Consider the following 24,727-nt stretch of genomic DNA (forward strand, 5'->3'; position numbering starts at 1 on the left):
GCCCTGGCATTACAGAATCATAGAGCTGGGAGGAACCACGAGGGTCATCTAGTCCAATCCCCTGCAACCAAGGAATATTTTGCCCAGCGTAAGACTTGAACCCATGGCCCTGAGATTAAGAGTCTCCCAATTGAGCTACCCCACCTGTTTGCCTCCAGTTCCCGGCAGCCTCTCCAGGAATTTTTCAGGGATTCTTCAGCCTCCTGCGTTACAGCAGGGGTTGGACTAGACGACCCCTGGGTGTCCCATTACGAGACTGCAACTCTGGCTCTTGGCAGAAGGCAGCTTCCAGCGCTTCTCCATCAGAAACCCTCCGCCAGGAAACGGCGCTCCCGGCACAACCCCACCCGCACCCATACTCCGGAGGAGGCGGGGCTTGCCTGTGGCCCCTCCCTTCCTTTGCGTCCCCCCCCTCCCGCCCCCAGTCCCTCCAAGCGGAAGGGCGCCTGCCTGCCGCCGCCTCCTCGCTGGGCGCCGAGACATCCGAGGTCAGCCCGGCCGGCGGTGCTGATGCGGAGGGAGTTTCCCACAATGCACCGCTAGCGCGCTGTCCCTGGTGCTGAAGCTCCGCTCCGGGGCGCCGTCGATGCACAGCGCGCTCTTCCAGCGGGTGCAGCGGAGACAAGCGCCCGAGCATGGGCCTGTGACGGGGGCCATGGACCAGCGCAGCCCCTACAAGAGGAGCTGCCCGCAGGCCGGCGGCGGAGGGGGCAGCAGCGGCGGAGGGGCGGCCGTCGGGGGCGGCCGGGCCCACCTGCGCGGGGCCGCCGCCGCGGGCGCCGCCGAGCCCCAGCCGGACCTGGAGGCCAAGATCCGGCAGGCGGTGGAGTTCAAGGCCGAGGGCGGGCGCTGCTACAAGCAGAAGAAGTTCCGCGAGGCCATCGGGAAGTACCACCGGGCGCTGCTGCAGCTCAAGGGGCTGGAGGCCGAGGCCGAGGACGGCAGCAGCCCGCTGCGGAGGGCCGGCTGGCAGCAGCGCCTCTCCGAGGAGCAGCGGGCGCTGGTCGAGGGCACCGAGATCGAGTGCTACAACAGCCTGACAGGTAAGGCTGGGGCGGATTCTCTTTTTTTGGGGGGGGTGAGGGGAGCTGTGTGCCAGGCCCAGAGGAAGAAGGTGGGGGGCCCTCGCCTGGCAACGGGACCCCCCTCCCAGTTTGGAAGGTTCTCCAAGCAGGCAAAAGAACCCCCGTGTCGTGACGAAGCTGTCCCTCTTCAGACGTGTCTCTGGATCCCTCTCATGCGCCTCCCGTGTCCAGCCGGCAGGGGGAGCCCTTTCCAATCCTGCTTTCCTACTCCTAGGGGTCAGAATATTTGAGGGGGCTGCCCCTTCTAAGTTGGCGGCCATTGCCATTCGAATAGCGTGTGATTATGCAGGGTGGGCCTTACCTGGGCCCCCACAATACAGTCATACCTTGGGTTACAGACGCTTCAGGTTGTGCGATTTCGGGTTGCGCACTGCACCGAACCCGGAAGCACCGGAACAGATTAATCCCAGGTTTCAACGCTTGCACATGCACAGAAGCGCCAAATCGCAACCCACACGTGCACATGTTGCGAATGCTACGGGTTGCGAATGTGCTTCCAGCATGGATCATGTTCGCAAGCCGAGCGTCCACTGTATTTTATTCAAGTTGGCACCCCTAATTGGGGCCAAGACCCAGCCTCTGATCCCTTCCTAGTCAAAAGCGCCCCCTCTGGGAAACGGGCAAGGACGTCCCTCGTTTAGGGGGGTCCCCTTTGCACCAGACAATTTGCAGCTCTTTAGCGGGGGGTCTGTGGAGATCTGAACCCTGCAACCTGCAACGCCCAGGGAAAGGCCTGGTGTTGCAGGTACGGGGTTCCCAGGGGACTGTTCAGGTTGCCAGGATAATACCAAGCAGAGAAGCCTCCAGCCCAGAGGGCCAAAGTCAGAGGCTCAGCCCCTGGGAAGTTGTGCCAGGAGGAATCAAGTGGGGGGGCAGGGGGTGAGGCAGAAATTGCTGCCTTAAGGCTAGGATGTCCACCTGCCCTCTGAGAAAATGTTTAGAAGACCCAAGAGCCGGGGATGGTGAGGTGGCCAGTGGTGTTGCTGGCCAGATGGCCACCCCTCCCTTAACAAAATATTCAAAATTTCACAAAGTCCAAGGGATGTTCTCCCCACCCACCCATTGGTCCATCTCCCAAGGTCCTCCTCTTCCAAGCGGAGAGGAGGAACATCGCAGCCAAGGCCAAGGGTTTCAGGGGAAAACCCTCGAGGTCCTGCTTCTCTCACCTGTTGCAAAGGTTGAAGATTCCCTTGGGAATCCATCAGGTGTATGTGTTTAAGACTTTTGTATATTGGCGGTGGCCTCCCCTCTAGCAGTGACCCCCTCTCCCTGACCTTTGACCCTCCTTGCCCCTCCCTCACCTTCTCCTTCCTCTTTCTTTGGGTACTTCCTGCTAGGGATGAAACAAAACCATGCAAATCTCATTCACCAATATTTACAATTTTGACATGAAATTTTTGAATGCTAGCCCGCAGGACTGAAATCCATTTATTCCCCTCGAAATTCAGAAGTATTACATTTGATGTTTTATTGTATTTTGTTGGAAGCCGCCCAGAGTGTCTAGGGAAACCCAGCCAGATGGGTGGGGTATTAATTATTATTATTATTATTATTATTATTATTATTATTATTATTATTATTTCCACCTTTCCTCCAAGGAGCTCAAGTCAGTGTACAAGGCTCTGCCACTCCCCACTCCCCTTTTTAAGTCAAATAGTCATACAAATCCGGACAATACCATTTATTCTGTGAACCGCCCTGAAATCTTTTGATGAAAGGTGGTATATAAATTTAATTTGACAACAACAACAATATGAAGAAAGGGAAGGGGTGTAAGTGCTTCTTAATTATAATCTCAAATATTCACATCTCTTGGTATTTGCTACAATCCTGTGAAGTTTTAATACTATAGAAAATCATTATTTATATGTGTATCTCCCAAAGGATAAGAAGGGGTAATAATACTGCCTATGGCAGCCAACAGCCGACCCCTAAATCAGGGAAACCCAATACTTAATATATTGGATTGTATGGTTCAGTTCCCTCTTTCCTTCTCTTCCTGTTTTAGAGACCGGGTGTTGCATACTCATTAGTTCTCTAATTAGCTAATTCCTAATTAGTTCTTCTTCTTGGTATCCAGCTTGGCTTCTATGTCTTAGCAAAGGGAATTTCTCGCATGCAGCACAAGATACGGCTTTTGTGCTTGATACGCTTTAATATTTACATTGTCTCTTGTGCAATAAAAGTGAACCATTTCCTCAATAGTTGCTATGACCATTTCCCAACAGCTTCACCACATATGGGGGTGGGGACAACATTTCTTCAAGAAATAAAATAAAATCAGGGAAGACTCACCCCCATTCTGCCCTTACAGCAACACTGTGAGATGAATTTTGCATAATTTCAGTGACTGGCCTGGAGAGCTTAATGGCTGATTGAAGAGATTTGAACCCAGAGCTCTCTGGCCATGAGCCAGCACTCTAGCCGTTGCACCACAGCGACGCTTGCTCTTGTTGGCGACACCTGACTGTTTCTTTTGGTTTGGCGACTTTTATGAATCACACAAAATGTCAACCCCTGAATATTAGGTCCCATCTTGGCCGATTCTGGGGTTGTGGCGCTCATCTTGCTTTATTGGCCGAGGGAGCCGGCATACAGCTTCTGGGTCATGTGGCCAGCATGACTAAGCCGCTTCTTGCGAACCAGAGCAGCGCACGGAAACGCCGTTTACCTTCCCGCTGGAGCGGTGCCTATTTATCTACTTGCACTTTGAGGTGCTTTCGAACTGCTAGGTTGGCAGGAGCAGGGACTGAGCAACGGGAGCTCACCCCATGGCGGGGAATTGAACCGCTGACCTTCTGATCGGCAAGTCCTAGGCTCTGTGGTTTAACCCACAGCGCCACCCGCGTCCCATTTGCTTACTACTTGGTAAAATTGATCCTGCTCCTCCTGAGGGGGCATGAAGAGCTTTGAACGATCCTGGTTTGCTACCACCACAACTCAAAGCGCTCGCCCCCCCACCGCAGCATCTGGAAATCCTGTCCTGCCTCTTTTCCAGCTGCTGAGGTCTCACTGCCTGCTCCCCTCCCACAATCGTGTTTGCTTTTGAGCAGGGGTAGGCAAACTAAAAAAGGGACGCAGGTGGCACTGTGGGTTAAACCACAGAGCCTAGGACTTGCTGATCAGAAGGTTGGCTGTTTGAATCCCTGCGATGGGGTGAGCTCCCGTTGCTCGGTCCCTGCTCCTGCCAACCTAGCAGTTCAAAAGCACGTCAAAGTGCAAGTAGATAAATAGGTACCACTCCAGCGGGAAGGTAAACGGCGTTTCCGTGCGCTGTTCTGGTTCGCCAGAAGCAGCTTAGTCATGCTGGCCACATGACCTGGAAGCTGTACGCCAGCTCCCTCGGCCAATAAAGCGAGATGGTGCCACAACCCCAGAGTCATCTGCAACTGGACCTAATGGACAGGGGTCCCTTTACTAGGCAAACTAAGGCCTGGGAGCTGGATCCGGCCCAATCGCCTTCTCAGTCCAGCCTGCAGACAGCCCAGGAATCAGTGTGTTTTTACATGAGTAGAATGTGTCCTTTTATTTAAAATGCATCTCTGGGTTATTTGTGGGGCATAGGAATTCAATCATACTTTTTTTCAAAATATAGCCTGGCCCCCCACATGGTCTGGGGGACGGTGGAGCGGCCCACGGCTGAAAAAGGTTGCTGACCCCTGCTTTTGAGGAAGAATATTGAGATTCTCAGGAGGGAGGCTGAATCTGGCCCCTCGTGCTGCGTTATGTGGGCATCCTGCCCTCCTGCAGGGTGGCAGAGGGGGCAAAGCAGAGCAGCCACGGCCGGAGTCAAGCAGAAGGGAGGGGGGCAACCTTAAATGAACCTGCCTGTGTTTTGCCTCTTGAAAAACAGCCAGGAAGAGAATGATTTGGATGGCAGATGAGGAAAGGAGGAGGGAGGAGGGGCACATCAAGCCCAACCGGACAGATCTGCCAGGGACATTGTAAGCATCAAAGCTCTGCCATTGCAATGGCAACCCTAAAACAGGACTTTTTATTATTTTATTTTATTTTATTATTAATGTTGCAATACATATATGAAATCTTTACATAATGATACATATACATTATACAGTGGTACCTCGGGTTAAGAACTTAATTCGTTCTGGAGGTCTGTTCTTAACCTGAAGCACCACTTTAGCTAATGGGGCCTCCTGCTGCCGCCACACTGCCAGAGGACGATTTCTGTTCTCATCCTGAGGCAAAGTTCTTAACCCGAGGTAATATTTCTGGGTTAGCAGAGCCTGTAACCTGAAGCGTATGTGTCAGGGGTTCAGGAGCAGAGACGCAGAGAAGGGAGGAGACAGAGAGCGAGGGGGAGGAATACGAAGGAAGGATGAGTGGGGATGACGACCCGAGATCACCGAGCCTGTCTAGCGAGTCCGAGGATTCCCAGAAGGGAGCGCCAGCAGCCAGAGCAAGGGGGGAGAGCAGGGGGACACCCCAGGAAGAAGGGTCCAGAGAGGGATCAGAAAGCAGCAGTTGGAGATCGGGACCCACGTTCCCAGCCGGGAGCAGCGGGGAGAAAGGGGACCAGATATCGGGCTCCGGAGACTTTCAGAAGGAGGGAGGGCATGAGTCAGGAGTAGTCACGCCCACCTCGGGGAGCGAGGAAACGATCAAGAGGAAAGTGGAGAGTTGGGCGCGCGCGCCAAGTTCAAATGTAGCGGAAGCTGGTGCAGTCAGCAGCCCAGAGAGTGAACCGGGTCCCAAAGCCCGCCGCAAGGAGGCAGAAGGGTCAGGGGGGTCCGCGTCAGAAGAGAGTAGGAAGGGAGAGACCCAGGGGGGCAGGAGGACCCAGAGACGGAAGGAAAGGCGCAGGAGGTGGAGCAAGGCTAGGGTATTAAGCTGGTGCGCTAGAGGCGGAGACTCAGACGGGTCTTCGTCGTTCTGACCTAGAAGAAGTAGGGCTGCACGTTGCAGTTTGGAAATGGAACCTGTAATCCAATAAAGACTCTTTGAAACTGAACGCTGGCTGACTTGGTCCTATGTGAGCTGGGACTGGGCGGCAGCCCTGACAGTAAGACCCGTCACTCAAGCTTCTGACACCTGATACCTCGCAGCGGAGACAGAAGCAGCTGGAGGAGGGGATCGGTGTTTGGGAGCAAGCTCACGACGGTTGGCAAAGATGACGGAAGCAGAGAAAGTTTCAGCGCTGCAACAGGCAGTTACCCAATTGAATGCGGAGGTACTGGCATCCAAGAAAAGGGAGGAGGATGCGGCAGCCGCCTACCGAGATCTCCACGCCAGGTTTGAAGCATGGGTTAAGCACGGGCAGCCAGGACCCAGACCGGAGGGGGTTGGGTTGGCACGGAGAGCAGGAGGGCTGGTGGCTCACTTCGATGGGAATTTACAACAGTACCCCAACTTTCGAGCAGATGTGATGTGCGCACTGCAACTGCTGGCAAAAGACTTTAGAGATGAGGAAGAGAAAGTGGGGTTTATACTGTCCCATTTGCATGGGGATGCGAAAGCGTGGCTGCGCAATTTGTGGAGGGATAAAGATCCGGCGCTTCAGAGTGCAGATGCCTTTATCAAAGCGATGGATGCGTGTTTTTTGTCTACCATTGATGTGGATCTTGCCCGACGGGAGATTCATGGACTGAAACAAGGGAGGGCGAGCGTCCGGCAGTACCACGCCCGCTTTTTTGCGCTGGTCAGTGCATTGGAATGGGACCGGGACTCGCCCCCAGTCAGGGACCTGTTCTGGGAGGGTCTCAGCTCTGCTGTGAAGGATGAAATTGCGAGGGGGGAGAGGCCCCGAAGCACGCAGGAGGTGGTCCAAAGGGCGCTGACTGTGGGGGTGAGGCTGGAAGAACGTCCATGGTGCAGAGATGAAGGACGTGGAGGGCGCGAAGCAGCGAGAAGTTTCTCTTTCGTTCCAAGGGAAGCAGCGCGTGCGCAATCCACACCTCCGCCAGGAGGGGGAGTGGAACCTATGGAAGTGGGAGGCGCCAGGGCTCAGTCAGCTAGCAGAGCCTCTGCACCGACAGCAGTCAAGACTAAACCTCCTAGAGGGACCAGGAAGTGTTACATATGCGAGAGCCCTCAACACTTGGCGAAAGAGTGTCCCCAGAGGAGCTCCAAGCACGCTGCAGCCTCCGCAACGGTGAAAGTGGCCACGCAATGCAGCGAAGCCCAGCAGGGAAATGACGATGTCTGGCTGGAGACAGAGGCACTGGGGCCCAGCCAGACGCATCAGTGAAGCAGTCCCCAGCGATATTGCAACCCACGGACCCCCTCCCACCCAAACCAGTAGTGCAGCTCACAGCGTCTCTCCAGCTACCCAATGGAGTCACCATCGAAGTGCCGCTTTCTGTGGATTCTGGAAGCAACGCAGACTTTATAGCACAGGATTTTGTGGAGCAGCACGCTATAAAGCTGCTGCCTGCCACTCTGCCCCTGCAAGTCGTCACAGTGGATGGCAGAGAGTTGCTAGGGGGGCAGGTGGTGAAGCAGACGCCACCAATGGTGATGCAACTTGGTAACCACAGGGAAGTCATCAGTTTTAATGTCACCCGACTGTCGGACACGCCCATTGTGTTGGGCATGAGTTGGCTGGACAGGCACAGTCCAACGCTGGCTTGGTACCAGAGACAGCTGATCTTCGGCTCCTCTTACTGCGCAGAACACTGCATCCTGCCCAGGCAGGAGGGGGAGGAGGAGGACTCACAACTGCAGTTGGGAACGTTGCAAGCAGTTCCCCACAAATACGCGGACTTTCTGGAGGTCTTCTGCGAGAAAGAGGCAGACAAACTACCACCGCACAGGCAATATGACTGCAAGATTGACCTCCTGCCAGGGGCGACGCTGCCGAAGGGGAAGCTATATTCCATGTCTGAGGACGAACTACAGGAACTCAAACAGTTCATCGATCACAATTTGCAGCGCGGTTTCATCCGGGAGTCCAGCGCAGTAGGGGGCAGTCCTGTTTTCTTCGTGAATAAGAAGGACACGCCCCAAAAAAGATTGGTCGTGGATTACCGCCTCTTAAACAGAATGACCAAGCCCTCCGATTTCCCTATGCCCAGGATTGACGACCTGCTGGCGACGGTGCGCAAGGGACGCGTGTTCACCAAGTTGGACCTGCGAGGAGCGTACAATCTCATCCGCATGAGGGAGGGCGATGAGTGGAAGACAGCCATGTTCACGCCTCTGGGCACCTACGAATACAGAGTGATGCCGTTTGGTTTGCAAAACGGTTCTCACTGTTTTCAAGCTTTTATGCATCACGTGTTGGCGGGACTCCTCTACAAGAAGTGCGTCTGCTTTCTGGATGACATCCTGATATTCTCTGACTCGCAGCAAGCACACGACCAGGACGTTCGGGAGGTGCTGAAGAGGCTGCAGCAGCATAGACTGTACGCCAAACTGGAGAAGTGCCAGTTCGACACGACGGAGGTGGATTTCTTGGGTTACAAGCTGTCGGACAAGGGGCTAGCCATGGACAGCGCCAAGGTTCGTGCGGTGTTGGATTGGAAGAGCCCGCGCAACCGGAAAGAGGTCCAGAGGTTTGTCGGATTCGCCAATTTCTATCGCAAGTTTATCAAGGGGTTCGCGATGCAGACGGCAGCTATTACGGACACGCTAAGCTCCAAGAAAAAGAAATTCATCTGGACGGAGCAGGCGGAGCGGTCCTTTCAGACACTCAAGCGTCTCTTCGCGTCGGAAGAGCAACTGCTGCATATCGACCCCAGCAGACCGCTGAGGGTGGAGACAGACGCGTCCGATAGAGCAGTGGGAGCGGTACTGCTGCAGAAGGACCCGCAGGGGGTCTGGAGGCCGGGGGCGTTCTACTCCAGAAAGCTCAGCAAGTCGGAGCAGAACTACAACATCTGGGATAGGGAGCTGCTTGCCATTCATGCAGCTTTCAAGGCGTGGAGGCACTTCCTGATCGGCGCCAAGCACACGGTGCAGGTCTGCACGGACCACAAGAATCTGGAGCACTGGCGCACGGCTCGGTTCCTGAACCAGAGGCAGATCCGTTGGGCGGAGTTCTTTGCTGACTTCAATTTCCGAATTGAGTACGTCCCGGGCGACACCAACATCATGGCGGATGCCCTGTCCCGAAAACCGCAGTACCTCGAAGAGGCGACGCCAGCGGCGGCCATGCACATCTTCGCGCCAACAGCGTGGGCGTGCGCTTCAGCCACAGTAGACCTGGATGCGGTGCGACGGGCGTTGACGGACGACTCATTCGCGCAGGCGAAGATGGCAGAGGTGCACAAGGGCACGGCGAAGGGCGACGAGTTCCAGATACGAGACGGCTTGCTCTTACGTAAAGGGGCCGTCTACGTGCCGGGAGACGAACTTCGCGCCCGGGTACTGCAGCAGCTGCACGACGCACCCACGGCCGGGCACTTTGGCACAGAAAAAACGGTGGAATTGGTCGCAAGAGACTTTTGGTGGCCCAGACTGAGGGGGGAAGTCGCGGACTACGTCGCGAGGTGCGACACCTGCCAGAGGGCCAAGCCGGTGCACAAACCACCGGCGGGACTGCTGGAACCGCTGCAAACGCCGTTTGAACCATGGGAGAGAGTGGCCCTGGACTTTGTCACGGATCTACCCAGCTCGAGAGGCAAGACAGCTGTACTAGTGGTGGTGGACTTGTTCACCAAGATGGCACATTTCATACCGTGTGCGAAGGTGGCCACGGCAGAACAAACAGCCAAATTGTTCATAGATCTCGTGTTCAAAGTGCACGGGCTGCCGCGGTCTATACTGTCCGACCGCGGACGCCAGTTCATCTCGAATTTCTGGCAAAAGCTGATGGGCTTCCTGAACGTCAAGATCAACCTGACATCGGCAAGGCACCCGCAGACCAACGGGCAAGCGGAGAGGGTCAATGCCATCATGCAGCAGTACCTGAGATGCTATGCCAATCAACAGCCTGCGACGTGGGTGGATTACCTGCCGCTCGCCGAATTCGCCTACAACAACACGAAACACGTATCCACAGGGGTGACGCCGTTCTTCGCCAACAATGGGAGGAATCCCAGAACCTTCCCGGGACTGGACAGAGTGGGGGAAGGGGAACCACAGACGGCGGACGCTTTCGCATCTGAGTTGCAAGAGGTCCACGATCAATTCAGACGGCAGCTGGAGCTGGCGAAGCACGCATACAAGGTCCAAGCTGACAAGCACAGGCGAGTGGGCGAGGAGATCCGAGTGGGAGACTGGGTCTGGTTGGCAGCCCACGCGGTGCCGACCCGATCGTTAGCCAAGAGGAAGCTAGGGCACAAGCAACTCGGTCCATACCGAGTCGAAGCGCAGATCAACCCGGTGGCTTTCCGGCTGGTGCTACCAGAGGGTTCCAGGATGCATCCGGTGTTCCACAGGTCGGTGCTCACTCCCTACAGGGCACCGCACAGGTTCCAGGAACCAGGAACGGCACCGAGTCAGTCTCCGGAGCGGACGGAGGTGGGAAGATTGCCACAGCAGGACCCCATCAACGAAGTCACGGAGATTTTGGACTCCAGATGGGGGGAAGACGGAGTAGAATATCTCCTAGCAAGGGAGGGCACCCGGGCCAGTACTAATAGCTGGGTGCCGGACTACGCCTTGGAGGAACCCCTGCTCAAGGATGAGTTTCATACCCTTTTCCCACACAGACCTATGCCAGCGGGCTTCTTCGACGACTGGTTGTTCACGCCCACGCTTTCCTCCAGCACGTTCCATGGCTTCGACTCGGAAGGGGAACCCGCACCGCGCACACGTTCCCCAGAGGGGTCACCGGAGGGTTCGGCGTCCGACAACTCGTATTGGTGGGACGATCGGCCAGAGGAGCAGTGGCGCCGGAAGTGGCAGGAGACACCAGGTCCAGCGACAGACGCAGAGACGGACATGGACGTTTGCGGGGAGGACCTTGGTTTCGAGCACGGCGGCACCGAAATGGAGGCGGAGGAGACCACCGTTGACGAACGCGGGGAGGAAGACTCAGAGGTCTTCAGTTGGCGGCCAGCAACGGGGAGCGAACTGTATCCGACATTCACTCCCGTGATGACGGAGCACCCACCGACCACCCTTGAAAGCGGGGAGGGGGGAAGGGGGGGCTTCGAGGGGGGGATGGATGTCAGGGGTTCAGGAGCAGAGACGCAGAGAAGGGAGGAGACAGAGAGCGAGGGGGAGGAATACGAAGGAAGGATGAGTGGGGATGACGACCCGAGATCACCGAGCCTGTCTAGCGAGTCCGAGGATTCCCAGAAGGGAGCGCCAGCAGCCAGAGCAAGGGGGGAGAGCAGGGGGACACCCCAGGAAGAAGGGTCCAGAGAGGGATCAGAAAGCAGCAGTTGGAGATCGGGACCCACGTTCCCAGCCGGGAGCAGCGGGGAGAAAGGGGACCAGATATCGGGCTCCGGAGACTTTCAGAAGGAGGGAGGGCATGAGTCAGGAGTAGTCACGCCCACCTCGGGGAGCGAGGAAACGATCAAGAGGAAAGTGGAGAGTTGGGCGCGCGCGCCAAGTTCAAATGTAGCGGAAGCTGGCGCAGTCAGCAGCCCAGAGAGTGAACCGGGTCCCAAAGCCCGCCGCAAGGAGGCAGAAGGGTCAGGGGGGTCCGCGTCAGAAGAGAGTAGGAAGGGAGAGACCCAGGGGGGCAGGAGGACCCAGAGACGGAAGGAAAGGCGCAGGAGGTGGAGCAAGGCTAGGGTATTAAGCTGGTGCGCTAGAGGCGGAGACTCAGACGGGTCTTCGTCGTTCTGACCTAGAAGAAGTAGGGCTGCACGTTGCAGTTTGGAAATGGAACCTGTAATCCAATAAAGACTCTTTGAAACTGAACGCTGGCTGACTTGGTCCTATGTGAGCTGGGACTGGGCGGCAGCCCTGACAGTAAGACCCGTCACTCAAGCTTCTGACACCTGATACCTCGCAGCGGAGACAGAAGCAGCTGGAGGAGGGGATCGGTGTTTGGGAGCAAGCTCACGACGGTTGGCAAAGATGACGGAAGCAGAGAAAGTTTCAGCGCTGCAACAGGCAGTTACCCAATTGAATGCGGAGGTACTGGCATCCAAGAAAAGGGAGGAGGATGCGGCAGCCGCCTACCGAGATCTCCACGCCAGGTTTGAAGCATGGGTTAAGCACGGGCAGCCAGGACCCAGACCGGAGGGGGTTGGGTTGGCACGGAGAGCAGGAGGGCTGGTGGCTCACTTCGATGGGAATTTACAACAGTACCCCAACTTTCGAGCAGATGTGATGTGCGCACTGCAACTGCTGGCAAAAGACTTTAGAGATGAGGAAGAGAAAGTGGGGTTTATACTGTCCCATTTGCATGGGGATGCGAAAGCGTGGCTGCGCAATTTGTGGAGGGATAAAGATCCGGCGCTTCAGAGTGCAGATGCCTTTATCAAAGCGATGGATGCGTGTTTTTTGTCTACCATTGATGTGGATCTTGCCCGACGGGAGATTCATGGACTGAAACAAGGGAGGGCGAGCGTCCGGCAGTACCACGCCCGCTTTTTTGCGCTGGTCAGTGCATTGGAATGGGACCGGGACTCGCCCCCAGTCAGGGACCTGTTCTGGGAGGGTCTCAGCTCTGCTGTGAAGGATGAAATTGCGAGGGGGGAGAGGCCCCGAAGCACGCAGGAGGTGGTCCAAAGGGCGCTGACTGTGGGGGTGAGGCTGGAAGAACGTCCATGGTGCAGAGATGAAGGACGTGGAGGGCGCGAAGCAGCGAGAAGTTTCTCTTTCGTTCCAAGGGAAGCAGCGCGTGCGCAATCCACACCTCCGCCAGGAGGGGGAGTGGAACCTATGGAAGTGGGAGGCGCCAGGGCTCAGTCAGCTAGCAGAGCCTCTGCACCGACAGCAGTCAAGACTAAACCTCCTAGAGGGACCAGGAAGTGTTACATATGCGAGAGCCCTCAACACTTGGCGAAAGAGTGTCCCCAGAGGAGCTCCAAGCACGCTGCAGCCTCCGCAACGGTGAAAGTGGCCACGCAATGCAGCGAAGCCCAGCAGGGAAATGACGATGTCTGGCTGGAGACAGAGGCACTGGGGCCCAGCCAGACGCATCAGTGAAGCAGTCCCCAGCGATATTGCAACCCACGGACCCCCTCCCACCCAAACCAGTAGTGCAGCTCACAGCGTCTCTCCAGCTACCCAATGGAGTCACCATCGAAGTGCCGCTTTCTGTGGATTCTGGAAGCAACGCAGACTTTATAGCACAGGATTTTGTGGAGCAGCACGCTATAAAGCTGCTGCCTGCCACTCTGCCCCTGCAAGTCGTCACAGTGGATGGCAGAGAGTTGCTAGGGGGGCAGGTGGTGAAGCAGACGCCACCAATGGTGATGCAACTTGGTAACCACAGGGAAGTCATCAGTTTTAATGTCACCCGACTGTCGGACACGCCCATTGTGTTGGGCATGAGTTGGCTGGACAGGCACAGTCCAACGCTGGCTTGGTACCAGAGACAGCTGATCTTCGGCTCCTCTTACTGCGCAGAACACTGCATCCTGCCCAGGCAGGAGGGGGAGGAGGAGGACTCACAACTGCAGTTGGGAACGTTGCAAGCAGTTCCCCACAAATACGCGGACTTTCTGGAGGTCTTCTGCGAGAAAGAGGCAGACAAACTACCACCGCACAGGCAATATGACTGCAAGATTGACCTCCTGCCAGGGGCGACGCTGCCGAAGGGGAAGCTATATTCCATGTCTGAGGACGAACTACAGGAACTCAAACAGTTCATCGATCACAATTTGCAGCGCGGTTTCATCCGGGAGTCCAGCGCAGTAGGGGGCAGTCCTGTTTTCTTCGTGAATAAGAAGGACACGCCCCAAAAAAGATTGGTCGTGGATTACCGCCTCTTAAACAGAATGACCAAGCCCTCCGATTTCCCTATGCCCAGGATTGACGACCTGCTGGCGACGGTGCGCAAGGGACGCGTGTTCACCAAGTTGGACCTGCGAGGAGCGTACAATCTCATCCGCATGAGGGAGGGCGATGAGTGGAAGACAGCCATGTTCACGCCTCTGGGCACCTACGAATACAGAGTGATGCCGTTTGGTTTGCAAAACGGTTCTCACTGTTTTCAAGCTTTTATGCATCACGTGTTGGCGGGACTCCTCTACAAGAAGTGCGTCTGCTTTCTGGATGACATCCTGATATTCTCTGACTCGCAGCAAGCACACGACCAGGACGTTCGGGAGGTGCTGAAGAGGCTGCAGCAGCATAGACTGTACGCCAAACTGGAGAAGTGCCAGTTCGACACGACGGAGGTGGATTTCTTGGGTTACAAGCTGTCGGACAAGGGGCTAGCCATGGACAGCGCCAAGGTTCGTGCGGTGTTGGATTGGAAGAGCCCGCGCAACCGGAAAGAGGTCCAGAGGTTTGTCGGATTCGCCAATTTCTATCGCAAGTTTATCAAGGGGTTCGCGATGCAGACGGCAGCTATTACGGACACGCTAAGCTCCAAGAAAAAGAAATTCATCTGGACGGAGCAGGCGGAGCGGTCCTTTCAGACACTCAAGCGTCTCTTCGCGTCGGAAGAGCAACTGCTGCATATCGACCCCAGCAGACCGCTGAGGGTGGAGACAGACGCGTCCGATAGAGCAGTGGGAGCGGTACTGCTGCAGAAGGACCCGCAGGGGGTCTGGAGGCCGGGGGCGTTCTACTCCAGAAAGCTCAGCAAGTCGGAGCAGAACTACAACATCTGGGATAGGGAGCTGCTTGCCATTCATGCAGCTTTCAAGGCGTGGAGGCACTTCCTGATCGGCGCCAAGCACACGGTGCAGGTCTGCACGGACCACAAGAATCTGGAGCACTGGCGCACGGCTCGGTTCCTGAACCAGAGGCAGATCCGTTGGGCGGAGTTCTTTGCTGACTTCAATTTCCGAATTGAGTACGTCCCGGGCGACACCAACATCATGGCGGATGCCCTGTCCCGAAAACCGCAGTACCTCGAAGAGGCGACGCCAGCGGCGGCCATGCACATCTTCGCGCCAACAGCGTGGGCGTGCGCTTCAGCCACAGTAGACCTGGATGCGGTGCGACGGGCGTTGACGGACGACTCATTCGCGCAGGCGAAGATGGCAGAGGTGCACAAGGGCACGGCGAAGGGCGACGAGTTCCAGATACGAGACGGCTTGCTCTTACGTAAAGGGGCCGTCTACGTGCCGGGAGACGAACTTCGCGCCCGGGTACTGCAGCAGCTGCACGACGCACCCACGGCCGGGCACTTTGGCACAGAAAAAACGGTGGAATTGGTCGCAAGAGACTTTTGGTGGCCCAGACTGAGGGGGGAAGTCGCGGACTACGTCGCGAGGTGCGACACCTGCCAGAGGGCCAAGCCGGTGCACAAACCACCGGCGGGACTGCTGGAACCGCTGCAAACGCCGTTTGAACCATGGGAGAGAGTGGCCCTGGACTTTGTCACGGATCTACCCAGCTCGAGAGGCAAGACAGCTGTACTAGTGGTGGTGGACTTGTTCACCAAGATGGCACATTTCATACCGTGTGCGAAGGTGGCCACGGCAGAACAAACAGCCAAATTGTTCATAGATCTCGTGTTCAAAGTGCACGGGCTGCCGCGGTCTATACTGTCCGACCGCGGACGCCAGTTCATCTCGAATTTCTGGCAAAAGCTGATGGGCTTCCTGAACGTCAAGATCAACCTGACATCGGCAAGGCACCCGCAGACCAACGGGCAAGCGGAGAGGGTCAATGCCATCATGCAGCAGTACCTGAGATGCTATGCCAATCAACAGCCTGCGACGTGGGTGGATTACCTGCCGCTCGCCGAATTCGCCTACAACAACACGAAACACGTATCCACAGGGGTGACGCCGTTCTTCGCCAACAATGGGAGGAATCCCAGAACCTTCCCGGGACTGGACAGAGTGGGGGAAGGGGAACCACAGACGGCGGACGCTTTCGCATCTGAGTTGCAAGAGGTCCACGATCAATTCAGACGGCAGCTGGAGCTGGCGAAGCACGCATACAAGGTCCAAGCTGACAAGCACAGGCGAGTGGGCGAGGAGATCCGAGTGGGAGACTGGGTCTGGTTGGCAGCCCACGCGGTGCCGACCCGATCGTTAGCCAAGAGGAAGCTAGGGCACAAGCAACTCGGTCCATACCGAGTCGAAGCGCAGATCAACCCGGTGGCTTTCCGGCTGGTGCTACCAGAGGGTTCCAGGATGCATCCGGTGTTCCACAGGTCGGTGCTCACTCCCTACAGGGCACCGCACAGGTTCCAGGAACCAGGAACGGCACCGAGTCAGTCTCCGGAGCGGACGGAGGTGGGAAGATTGCCACAGCAGGACCCCATCAACGAAGTCACGGAGATTTTGGACTCCAGATGGGGGGAAGACGGAGTAGAATATCTCCTAGCAAGGGAGGGCACCCGGGCCAGTACTAATAGCTGGGTGCCGGACTACGCCTTGGAGGAACCCCTGCTCAAGGATGAGTTTCATGCCCTTTTCCCACACAGACCTATGCCAGCGGGCTTCTTCGACGACTGGTTGTTCACGCCCACGCTTTCCTCCAGCACGTTCCATGGCTTCGACTCGGAAGGGGAACCCGCACCGCGCACACGTTCCCCAGAGGGGTCACCGGAGGGTTCGGCGTCCGACAACTCGTATTGGTGGGACGATCGGCCAGAGGAGCAGTGGCGCCGGAAGTGGCAGGAGACACCAGGTCCAGCGACAGACGCAGAGACGGACATGGACGTTTGCGGGGAGGACCTTGGTTTCGAGCACGGCGGCACCGAAATGGAGGCGGAGGAGACCACCGTTGACGAACGCGGGGAGGAAGACTCGGAGGTCTTCAGTTGGCGGCCAGCAACGGGGAGCGAACTGTATCCGACATTCACTCCCGTGATGACGGAGCACCCACCGACCACCCTTGAAAGCGGGGAGGGGGGAAGGGGGGGCTTCGAGGGGGGGATGGATGTCAGGGGTTCAGGAGCAGAGACGCAGAGAAGGGAGGAGACAGAGAGCGAGGGGGAGGAATACGAAGGAAGGATGAGTGGGGATGACGACCCGAGATCACCGAGCCTGTCTAGCGAGTCCGAGGATTCCCAGAAGGGAGCGCCAGCAGCCAGAGCAAGGGGGGAGAGCAGGGGGACACCCCAGGAAGAAGGGTCCAGAGAGGGATCAGAAAGCAGCAGTTGGAGATCGGGACCCACGTTCCCAGCCGGGAGCAGCGGGGAGAAAGGGGACCAGATATCGGGCTCCGGAGACTTTCAGAAGGAGGGAGGGCATGAGTCAGGAGTAGTCACGCCCACCTCGGGGAGCGAGGAAACGATCAAGAGGAAAGTGGAGAGTTGGGCGCGCGCGCCAAGTTCAAATGTAGCGGAAGCTGGCGCAGTCAGCAGCCCAGAGAGTGAACCGGGTCCCAAAGCCCGCCGCAAGGAGGCAGAAGGGTCAGGGGGGTCCGCGTCAGAAGAGAGTAGGAAGGGAGAGACCCAGGGGGGCAGGAGGACCCAGAGACGGAAGGAAAGGCGCAGGAGGTGGAGCAAGGCTAGGGTATTAAGCTGGTGCGCTAGAGGCGGAGACTCAGACGGGTCTTCGTCGTTCTGACCTAGAAGAAGTAGGGCTGCACGTTGCAGTTTGGAAATGGAACCTGTAATCCAATAAAGACTCTTTGAAACTGAACGCTGGCTGACTTGGTCCTATGTGAGCTGGGACTGGGCGGCAGCCCTGACAGTATGTAACCCGAGGTACCGCTGTATTCGTAAATTCACATTTTCACGTTTCATTATGTACCAACATTTATCCATTTCTTATTTCTTGCCCTGTGTCTTCCCTCCACCCGTGCGTGACTTCCTTGTTATTATTTTATAACTTTATTATTGAGATTGTAATTTTTTGCATCTTAATTATTAAACATTCAGTCTTATATATCAGCTTAGCTTAACTTAACTTTGTGGAATCACTCTATGCATAATCAATAAATTCTTCTTGGAGCATGTTTTGGTCATGTATTCTTCTACACATTTCCATTCCTGTTTGAGATTTTGATTAGATTGCATTCTAACTGTTGCCGTAATTTTTGCTAATTCAAGTATTCCAAAAAAATTATATTGCCGATCTTTCAATGCTGGTACTTCTTCTGATTTCCAGGACTTTTTTTTTTTAGCACAGTTGAGGGGGGGGGACGAGTATCCCTTTGCGGGGGTCCTGGCCCAATCTCCTTCAGCACCTGCCTTGTGGCACAGCTGCCTTTCAACTCAAGAGACCCAACCAAGGTGGGGGGGAGGATGTCACCCCCTGCGCACACCCCTCCCTGGTGACAATGCTGCAGCTTGTTTTTTGTTTTTGTTTTTAAAGAGACCCCTGACCATTAGGTCCAGTCGTGGCCGACTCTGGGGTTGCAGCACTCATCTCGCTTTACTGGCCGAGCGTACAGCTTCTGGGTCATGTGGCCAGCAGGACTAAGCCGCTTCTGGTGAACCAGAGCAGCGCACGGAAATGCCATTTACCTTCCCGCTGGAGTGGTACCTATTGATCTACTTGTACTTTGACGTGCTTTTGAACTGCTAGGTTGGCAGGAGCAGGGACCGAGCAACGGGAGCTCACTCCGTCACGGGGATTCGAACCGCCAACCTTCTGATCGGCAAGTCCAAGGCTCTGTGGTTTAACCCACAGCGCCACCTGTGTCCCAAGGATGCAGCTTGTTGAAAGGCCAGCTGGGTGGGGGCTGCATCCTGGCCTTCTGTCCTGTCCTGTGCTAGGCCTTGTTCTTTTCCCATGAAAGTGCAGTTTATAAATATTTAAAATATATTTTTTTAATTTAAAAAAATCAACATCGTTGATAGTGGTTGCATTCTTGGGCACGTAGGGCTATCGCACCAAGGCCAGGTAGAGCAGCGTGCAGGTTTGCAGGATCAGGATGGGCAAGGATTCAGAAGGAGCCACCTGGGAAAAGGCTGGCTCCCTCATTAACTAGAATCATAGAATCATAGAATCCTAGAGTTGGAAGAGACCACAAGGGCCATCGAGTCCAACCCCCTGCCAAGCAGGAAACACCATCAGAGCACAGTTTTAGCAGGGAGGGATCCGCCAGAAGGCCCTCTCCTAACATCTATTCCAGGGGTTGGCAACCTTTTTCAGCTGTGGGCCAGTCCACCGTCCCTCAGACCATGTGATAGGCTGGACTATATTTTTTGGGGGGAAATGAACAAATTCCTATGCCCCACAAACAACCTAGAGATGCATTTTAAATAAAAGGACACATACTACTCATGTAAAAACACGCTGTTTCCTAGACCGTCTGCTGGCCAGATTGAGAAGGTGATTGGGCTGCATCCGGTCCCCAGGCCTTAGTTTGCATAGGTAAAGGTAAAGGGACCCCTGACCATTAGGTCCAGTCGTGACCGACCCTGGGGTTGCGGCGCTCATCTCGCTTTATTGGCCGAGGGAGCCGGCGTACAGCTTCCGGGTCATGTGGCCAGCAGGACTAAGCCGCTTCTGGCGAACCAGAGCAGCGCACGGAAGCGCCGTTTACCTTCCCGCTGGAGTGGTACCTATTTATCTACTTGCACAGGTGTGCTTTCGAACTGCTAGGTGGGCAGGAGCAGGGACCGAGCAATGGGAGCTCACCCGTCGCGGGGATTCGAACCGCTGACCTTCTAGTTTGCCTACCCCTGATCTATTCACACCCCAGCATCTCTCTCTCTCTCTCTCTCCAGCCTGCCTGTTGCAATCGGAGCTGGTGAACTATGAGAGGGTGCGGGACTATTGCCTCAAGGTTCTTGCCAAGGAGAAGAGGAACTTCAAAGCCATGTACCGGGCGGGCATCGCCTTCTACCATCTGGGCGACTACGACAATGCCCTGCTGTATTTGAAAGAGGCCAAGAGCCTGGAGCCCGCAGGTGGGTGCTTTGCTTGGCCCGTGGCAGGAGGGAGAGGTGGGCAAGGGGGTGGGAGTAGAAGGGGCAGTTGGCAAGGCCTGAAACGGAGCGCAGCTCAGAGGCAGGGCACCTCCTCTTCTGGGGGCAGGAGTCTGGGGCTCAACCCCTGGCAGCTCCTCCACTTTAAGAACATAAGACAAGGCTGCTGGATCAGGCCATTCGAGGCCAGCATCCTGCACTCACAGTAGCCGATCAGATGCCCAAAAGGGAAACCCCCAAGCAGGATTTGAACACAGGATCAACTCTTCCCTCTTGTGGTTTCCAGCATTGCTGTGTGATAGGAATTTTGAGGTCTTAGATATATGGTAATGTTCGAAGAATTGATTCTTTTGAATTCTGGTGCTGGAGGAGACTCTTGAGAGTCCCATGGACTGCAAGAAGATCAAACCTCTCCATTCGGAAGGAAATCAGCCCTGAGTGCTCATTGGAAGGACAGATCCTGAAGCTGAGGCTCCAAGACTTTGGCCACCTCATGAGAAGAGAAGACTCCCTGGAAAAGACCCTGATGTTGGGAAAGATGGAGGGCACAAGGAGAAGGGGACAACAGAGGACGAGATGGTGGGACAGTGTTCTCGAAGCTACCAGCATGAGTCTGACCAAACTGTGGGAGGCAGCGGAAGACAGAAGTGCCTGGCGTGCTCTGGTCCAGGGGGTCACGAAGAGGCGGACACGACCAAATGACTAAACAACAACAAATGTTCACAACTGCATGTACATAGATCAGCTCAGGAACACCGGCCTGAAGCCATTTTGATTCCTAAACTGAGCAAATGTTTTCTCTGCAAGGTCAAAGTGGGAAACCTCCCCATTGTCTCTTTCCTCACAAATCCTGTCTTAAGGGTATGTCTGTGTTTGAATAGGCTGTGAGCCTGTGACCTGGCCCAGGAACTAAGTATTTATCATTACAAAAGACTGGCCAGGCTACCCAGGAAATCCAATCAAGTAACTTGCCAGACAGGAGATAAACAACGCAGGAGAAAAACAACATTCAAATTTCTGTTTTAAGACTGCCTTTTTTGTGATGTAGGTGTGATGTATCTGAGGGGTGGTCTTAGGTTACACCCCTTCTGTGATGTATGTATGATGTTTCTGGGGGTGGTCTTGATCTACAGGGTGGCAATTTCGAAAGTCTTTATAAGGCCTTGCGCGCCATTTTTCTGGGTCCCTCCTCTCTCCTGCGTGTGAGGGAAGCACCCTGTTGCAACAGATCCATAAAGATCAAGCTTACTAGCTGCTTTGCTTCTCAATATTCTCTGCTTGGCCTCTGTTATTCTCTCCTACCAATAGGGAACCCACGTAAGGACTCTATATGGGCTCTTGGATACCCCATAAGGGGAAAAAGGGCAATTTTTTGTTTTCAACAGCTGCCTCTGATAGTGGAGGCAGAGAACAATCATCCTGGCTAGTAGCCATCCAAAGCCCTCTCCTCCTACATGAATTAGTCTAATCTTATTTTAAAGCCACCTCTGCCTCCTGTGGCAGGGAGTTCCATAGGTAAAAAGAGGGCTTTCTTTTACCTGCCCAGGCTCTTCCAATATTCAGCTTCCCCACGACTTCTAGCATTTCTCTGCCTAATTTGATAAACTCCTCATCACGTCGTCTCTCACCTGCCTTTCCTCTGAGCTAAGAAGCCCCAAACACTGCAAGCTTACTTCATAGGAAGGTGGGTCCCTTGTGTAATAAACATAAATCTGCCCTTATTCCCTAATGGGGGACACAGGAGCCCTTGTAGAGTCCTTTGTAGGTTCTCCATCGGTCGGGGGAAAATAACAGAGGCTAACCAGAGAATATTGAGAAGCAAAGCAGCTAGTAAGCCTGATCTTTATTGAACTGTTGCAACAGGGTGCCCCCTTCACATGCAGGAGAAAGAGGAGGACTCAGAACCAAGGTGTGCCCGCCCTTATATAGACATTTTAAATTGCCCGCCCTGGAGTCCAAGACCACCCCCAGAAACATCATACCTACATCACAGAAGAGGCGGTCTACAGCAGAAATCTGAGTGTGCTGTTTATCTCCTGTCTGGCAGGTTACCTGTTAATGCTTACTTGATTGGATACCCTGAGGAGCCTGGCCAGTCTTTTGTAATGATGAATACTTAGTTCCTGGGCCAGGTCACAAGCTCACCCTATTCATACACAGATATACCCTTAAGACAGGGTTTGTGAATGAAAAGACAATGGGGAGGCTTTTCCATTTTCCTTTGACCTTGCAGAGAAATATTTGAGGTCAATTTGGGAGGGACAAAATGGTTTCAGGACTTTTTCTGTGGGGTTTCAGACATGTGGTTTATATATGCAGTTATGAAGATTTATTATATATATATATATAAGACCTTAACTTTTTTTATTTCACTTGCTTGTGCCTTGCTGGGAGGGAGAGGCGGGGGACCTGCTTGGCTGTGGAAAGGGAAGGTGGCAAGGCCTGAAATCTCAGCTCAGTGGCACAGCGCACCTTTGGGGTTCAAAGGTTTGGGGTTCATCCCCTGGTGGCAACTACAGCTTAAAAGGACTGTGACTAGGAGGGCTGGCTGGGAAGGACCCCCTCCCTGGATGGGGCCTGGCTGAACCAGCTGGGGAGGGTTGACCCTGGGCAGGAGGACTTGTCTTGGGTTTCCAGGATGCGGCCAGGGAAGGGAGAGCTGCCGTGGCTCCTCCTCCTCTTCTTCCTCCTCCTCCTCCTCCTCAGTGGCGTAGCGTGGGGGGTGCCAGGGGTGCCGGCCGCACCGGGCGCAACATTTGGGGGGGCACGTTTGGCCGGCCCTCCTGGAGGAAGCAGGAACCCCACTGTCCTCGGACCTCCTCCGAAGGCTGGCGGTGGGGCGGAGAGACCTCCTCCCATCGCCAGCCTTCGGAAGGCTGTCCTGAAGACTTGTGGTGGGAGCAGTGGCATAGTGTGGGGGGTGCAGGGGGGCCTGCTGCACCTGGCGCAACATCGGGGGGGGGGGCGCGGAAGAGACTCGAGTGCTAAAATCCACGGGTTAGGGGGCGCAAATTACTTGCCTTGCCCCGGGTTAGGGGGCGCAAATTACTTGCCTTGCCCCGGGTGCTGAAAACCCACGCTACGCCACTGCTCCTCCTCTTCCTCCTCCTCCTCACAGGCTCTGCCTCTCCCTTTCCTTGCAGACACCAACGTCTTACGCTACATCCAGCTGACAGAGATTAAGATCAGCCGCTGCAGCCAGCGGGAGAAGGAGATGATTGCGTAGCTGCCCCATCGGAGACAGACAGAGGCTTCTGCACGTGGTGCCAGCCGTGCCCTGAACCCACCACCCGCTGCACTCCAGGACCCAGGAAGATGCCGCCAGGTGCCCAGCGAGCCCCTGGCAGGTGCCACGGCGGCCAGAGAACCCCCAGCTCAGCGCTATGCCGCCCATGAAGGACAGATCGGGACTTGACCATGTAGCATTTTGCCAAAACACTGTTGGGGGCTGCTTCTTTCTGCTTTGCCTTTTTCTATATAAAAACAAAACCTAAACCAAACCAAAAAAAAAACACAAAACCCCCCCGAGAGAATTTGCAAGATGTGCATCTGTCGGATTGGCTATGGGGCACTGGGAGCAGAGAGGGGCACCCCAGAAGGATAGATCAGGGTGCCATTGGGGAGAGTTGAAGCCAGCCTTTAGAGCAGATCCCCCCCCCCAAAAAAAACTAAGCAGAAGATGGTGGGGGCTGAGAACAAGTGCCCTGTTATCAATCTGGGGTCAGGGTGTCCTTTCCCCTCTTTTTACATCTCTCCTCCCTTCCTGAGCACCCTCGTGGCACCCTGTTCGCCTCCAGAAAGGATGGCTTCCCCTCTGAGCTCCCAGCCACCCCACAGGTGTGAAGAGGCAGCCCCTAGCACTTTGTTTCAGTAGCTCAGTTGGTTAGAGCATGGTGCTGATAAAGCCAAGGTTGCAGGTTCGATACCCATACGGGTCAGCTGCGTTGGAAGGGGTTTGGCTGGATGGTGCTTAGGGCTCCTTCCGACTCTGCAATTCTATGATTCTACGAAATGCTGTGGGGCTAAGGGCCAAAGGGGAGCCCTGCTGGATCCGGCCATTGTCCCTCCCCAGCAGGGAGCAAGGACAGGGGGAGAGGACAGCAGTCTCCCCCACCCCGCTTTCCTCAAACAAGAAATCCAGGAAGTTCTTGGACCTGGTGTGCAGAGCAAGCACCCGGCTTGTGAATCTGGTTAGGAGAGAGGGATTGCCTTTGTAAAATAGCAAAGGCCTTTATTCTAGGTTAATTTTGGGTAGGGGAGGCTTTCCTGGTTGTAAGCTAAGCAGCTCAACCAGAGTCCCAAGGAGCCGTGATTGCTCCCTTGTTCTCAGAGCATGTGATCCAAGATGTTGAAAGGAGGGAGGGAAGGGCCGTAGCTCAGTGAGAGGTCACCTGCCTTGCATGCAGAAGGCCCCAGGGTCAATCCCTGCTGGGAGTATCTCCAGGAAGGGCTGGGAGACATTCCCAGACCCAGACCCTGGGGAGCCTCATCCAGGCCATGTTGAAAATACTGAGCCAGTTGGACCAGGGCTCAGAATGTTCCCAAGAAGGGAGCTGCAACCCAGGAGTACGATTGCACTTCAGAGTGCTGCAACCCAGGGGTACGATTGCACTTCAGAGGCTTGGCTCAGATCAAAGGAGAGAGACAGTCTAGATTCATGATGGTCTCCTGGTCTGCCTGTCTTCTCCCGGAAGATGTGTGTCGAGTTAACGCACAGCTTGGAGGTTGACCTGAGCCTTGCCATCCCTGCTTTTCGGAGGACCCCACTTTACCCCTGGTTAGAACCACACTGAGTTTAAGAAAATAAGAAAGCTAAGTTTAT

The 24,727-nt window shown here is 55.3% G+C and overlaps 1 protein-coding gene across 1 annotated transcript; it reads left to right on the forward strand.

Annotated features, from left to right (window-relative positions):
- Positions 1-429: 429 nt before the first annotated feature.
- On the forward strand, positions 430-23,424 carry TTC9B (tetratricopeptide repeat domain 9B). Its single transcript, XM_083516358.1, has 3 exons — positions 430-1,043; positions 19,705-19,887; positions 23,049-23,424. Exons 1-3 carry the CDS (start codon positions 587-589, stop codon positions 23,129-23,131), a joined length of 723 nt encoding a protein of 240 aa, XP_083372484.1. The 5' UTR covers positions 430-586; the 3' UTR covers positions 23,132-23,424.
- The last annotated feature ends 1,303 nt before the right edge of the window (positions 23,425-24,727 follow it).

Source organism: Podarcis liolepis (genome assembly GCF_965112155.1).
Source record: "Podarcis liolepis genome assembly, chromosome: 7".
Taxonomy (NCBI): domain Eukaryota; kingdom Metazoa; phylum Chordata; class Lepidosauria; order Squamata; family Lacertidae; genus Podarcis; species Podarcis liolepis.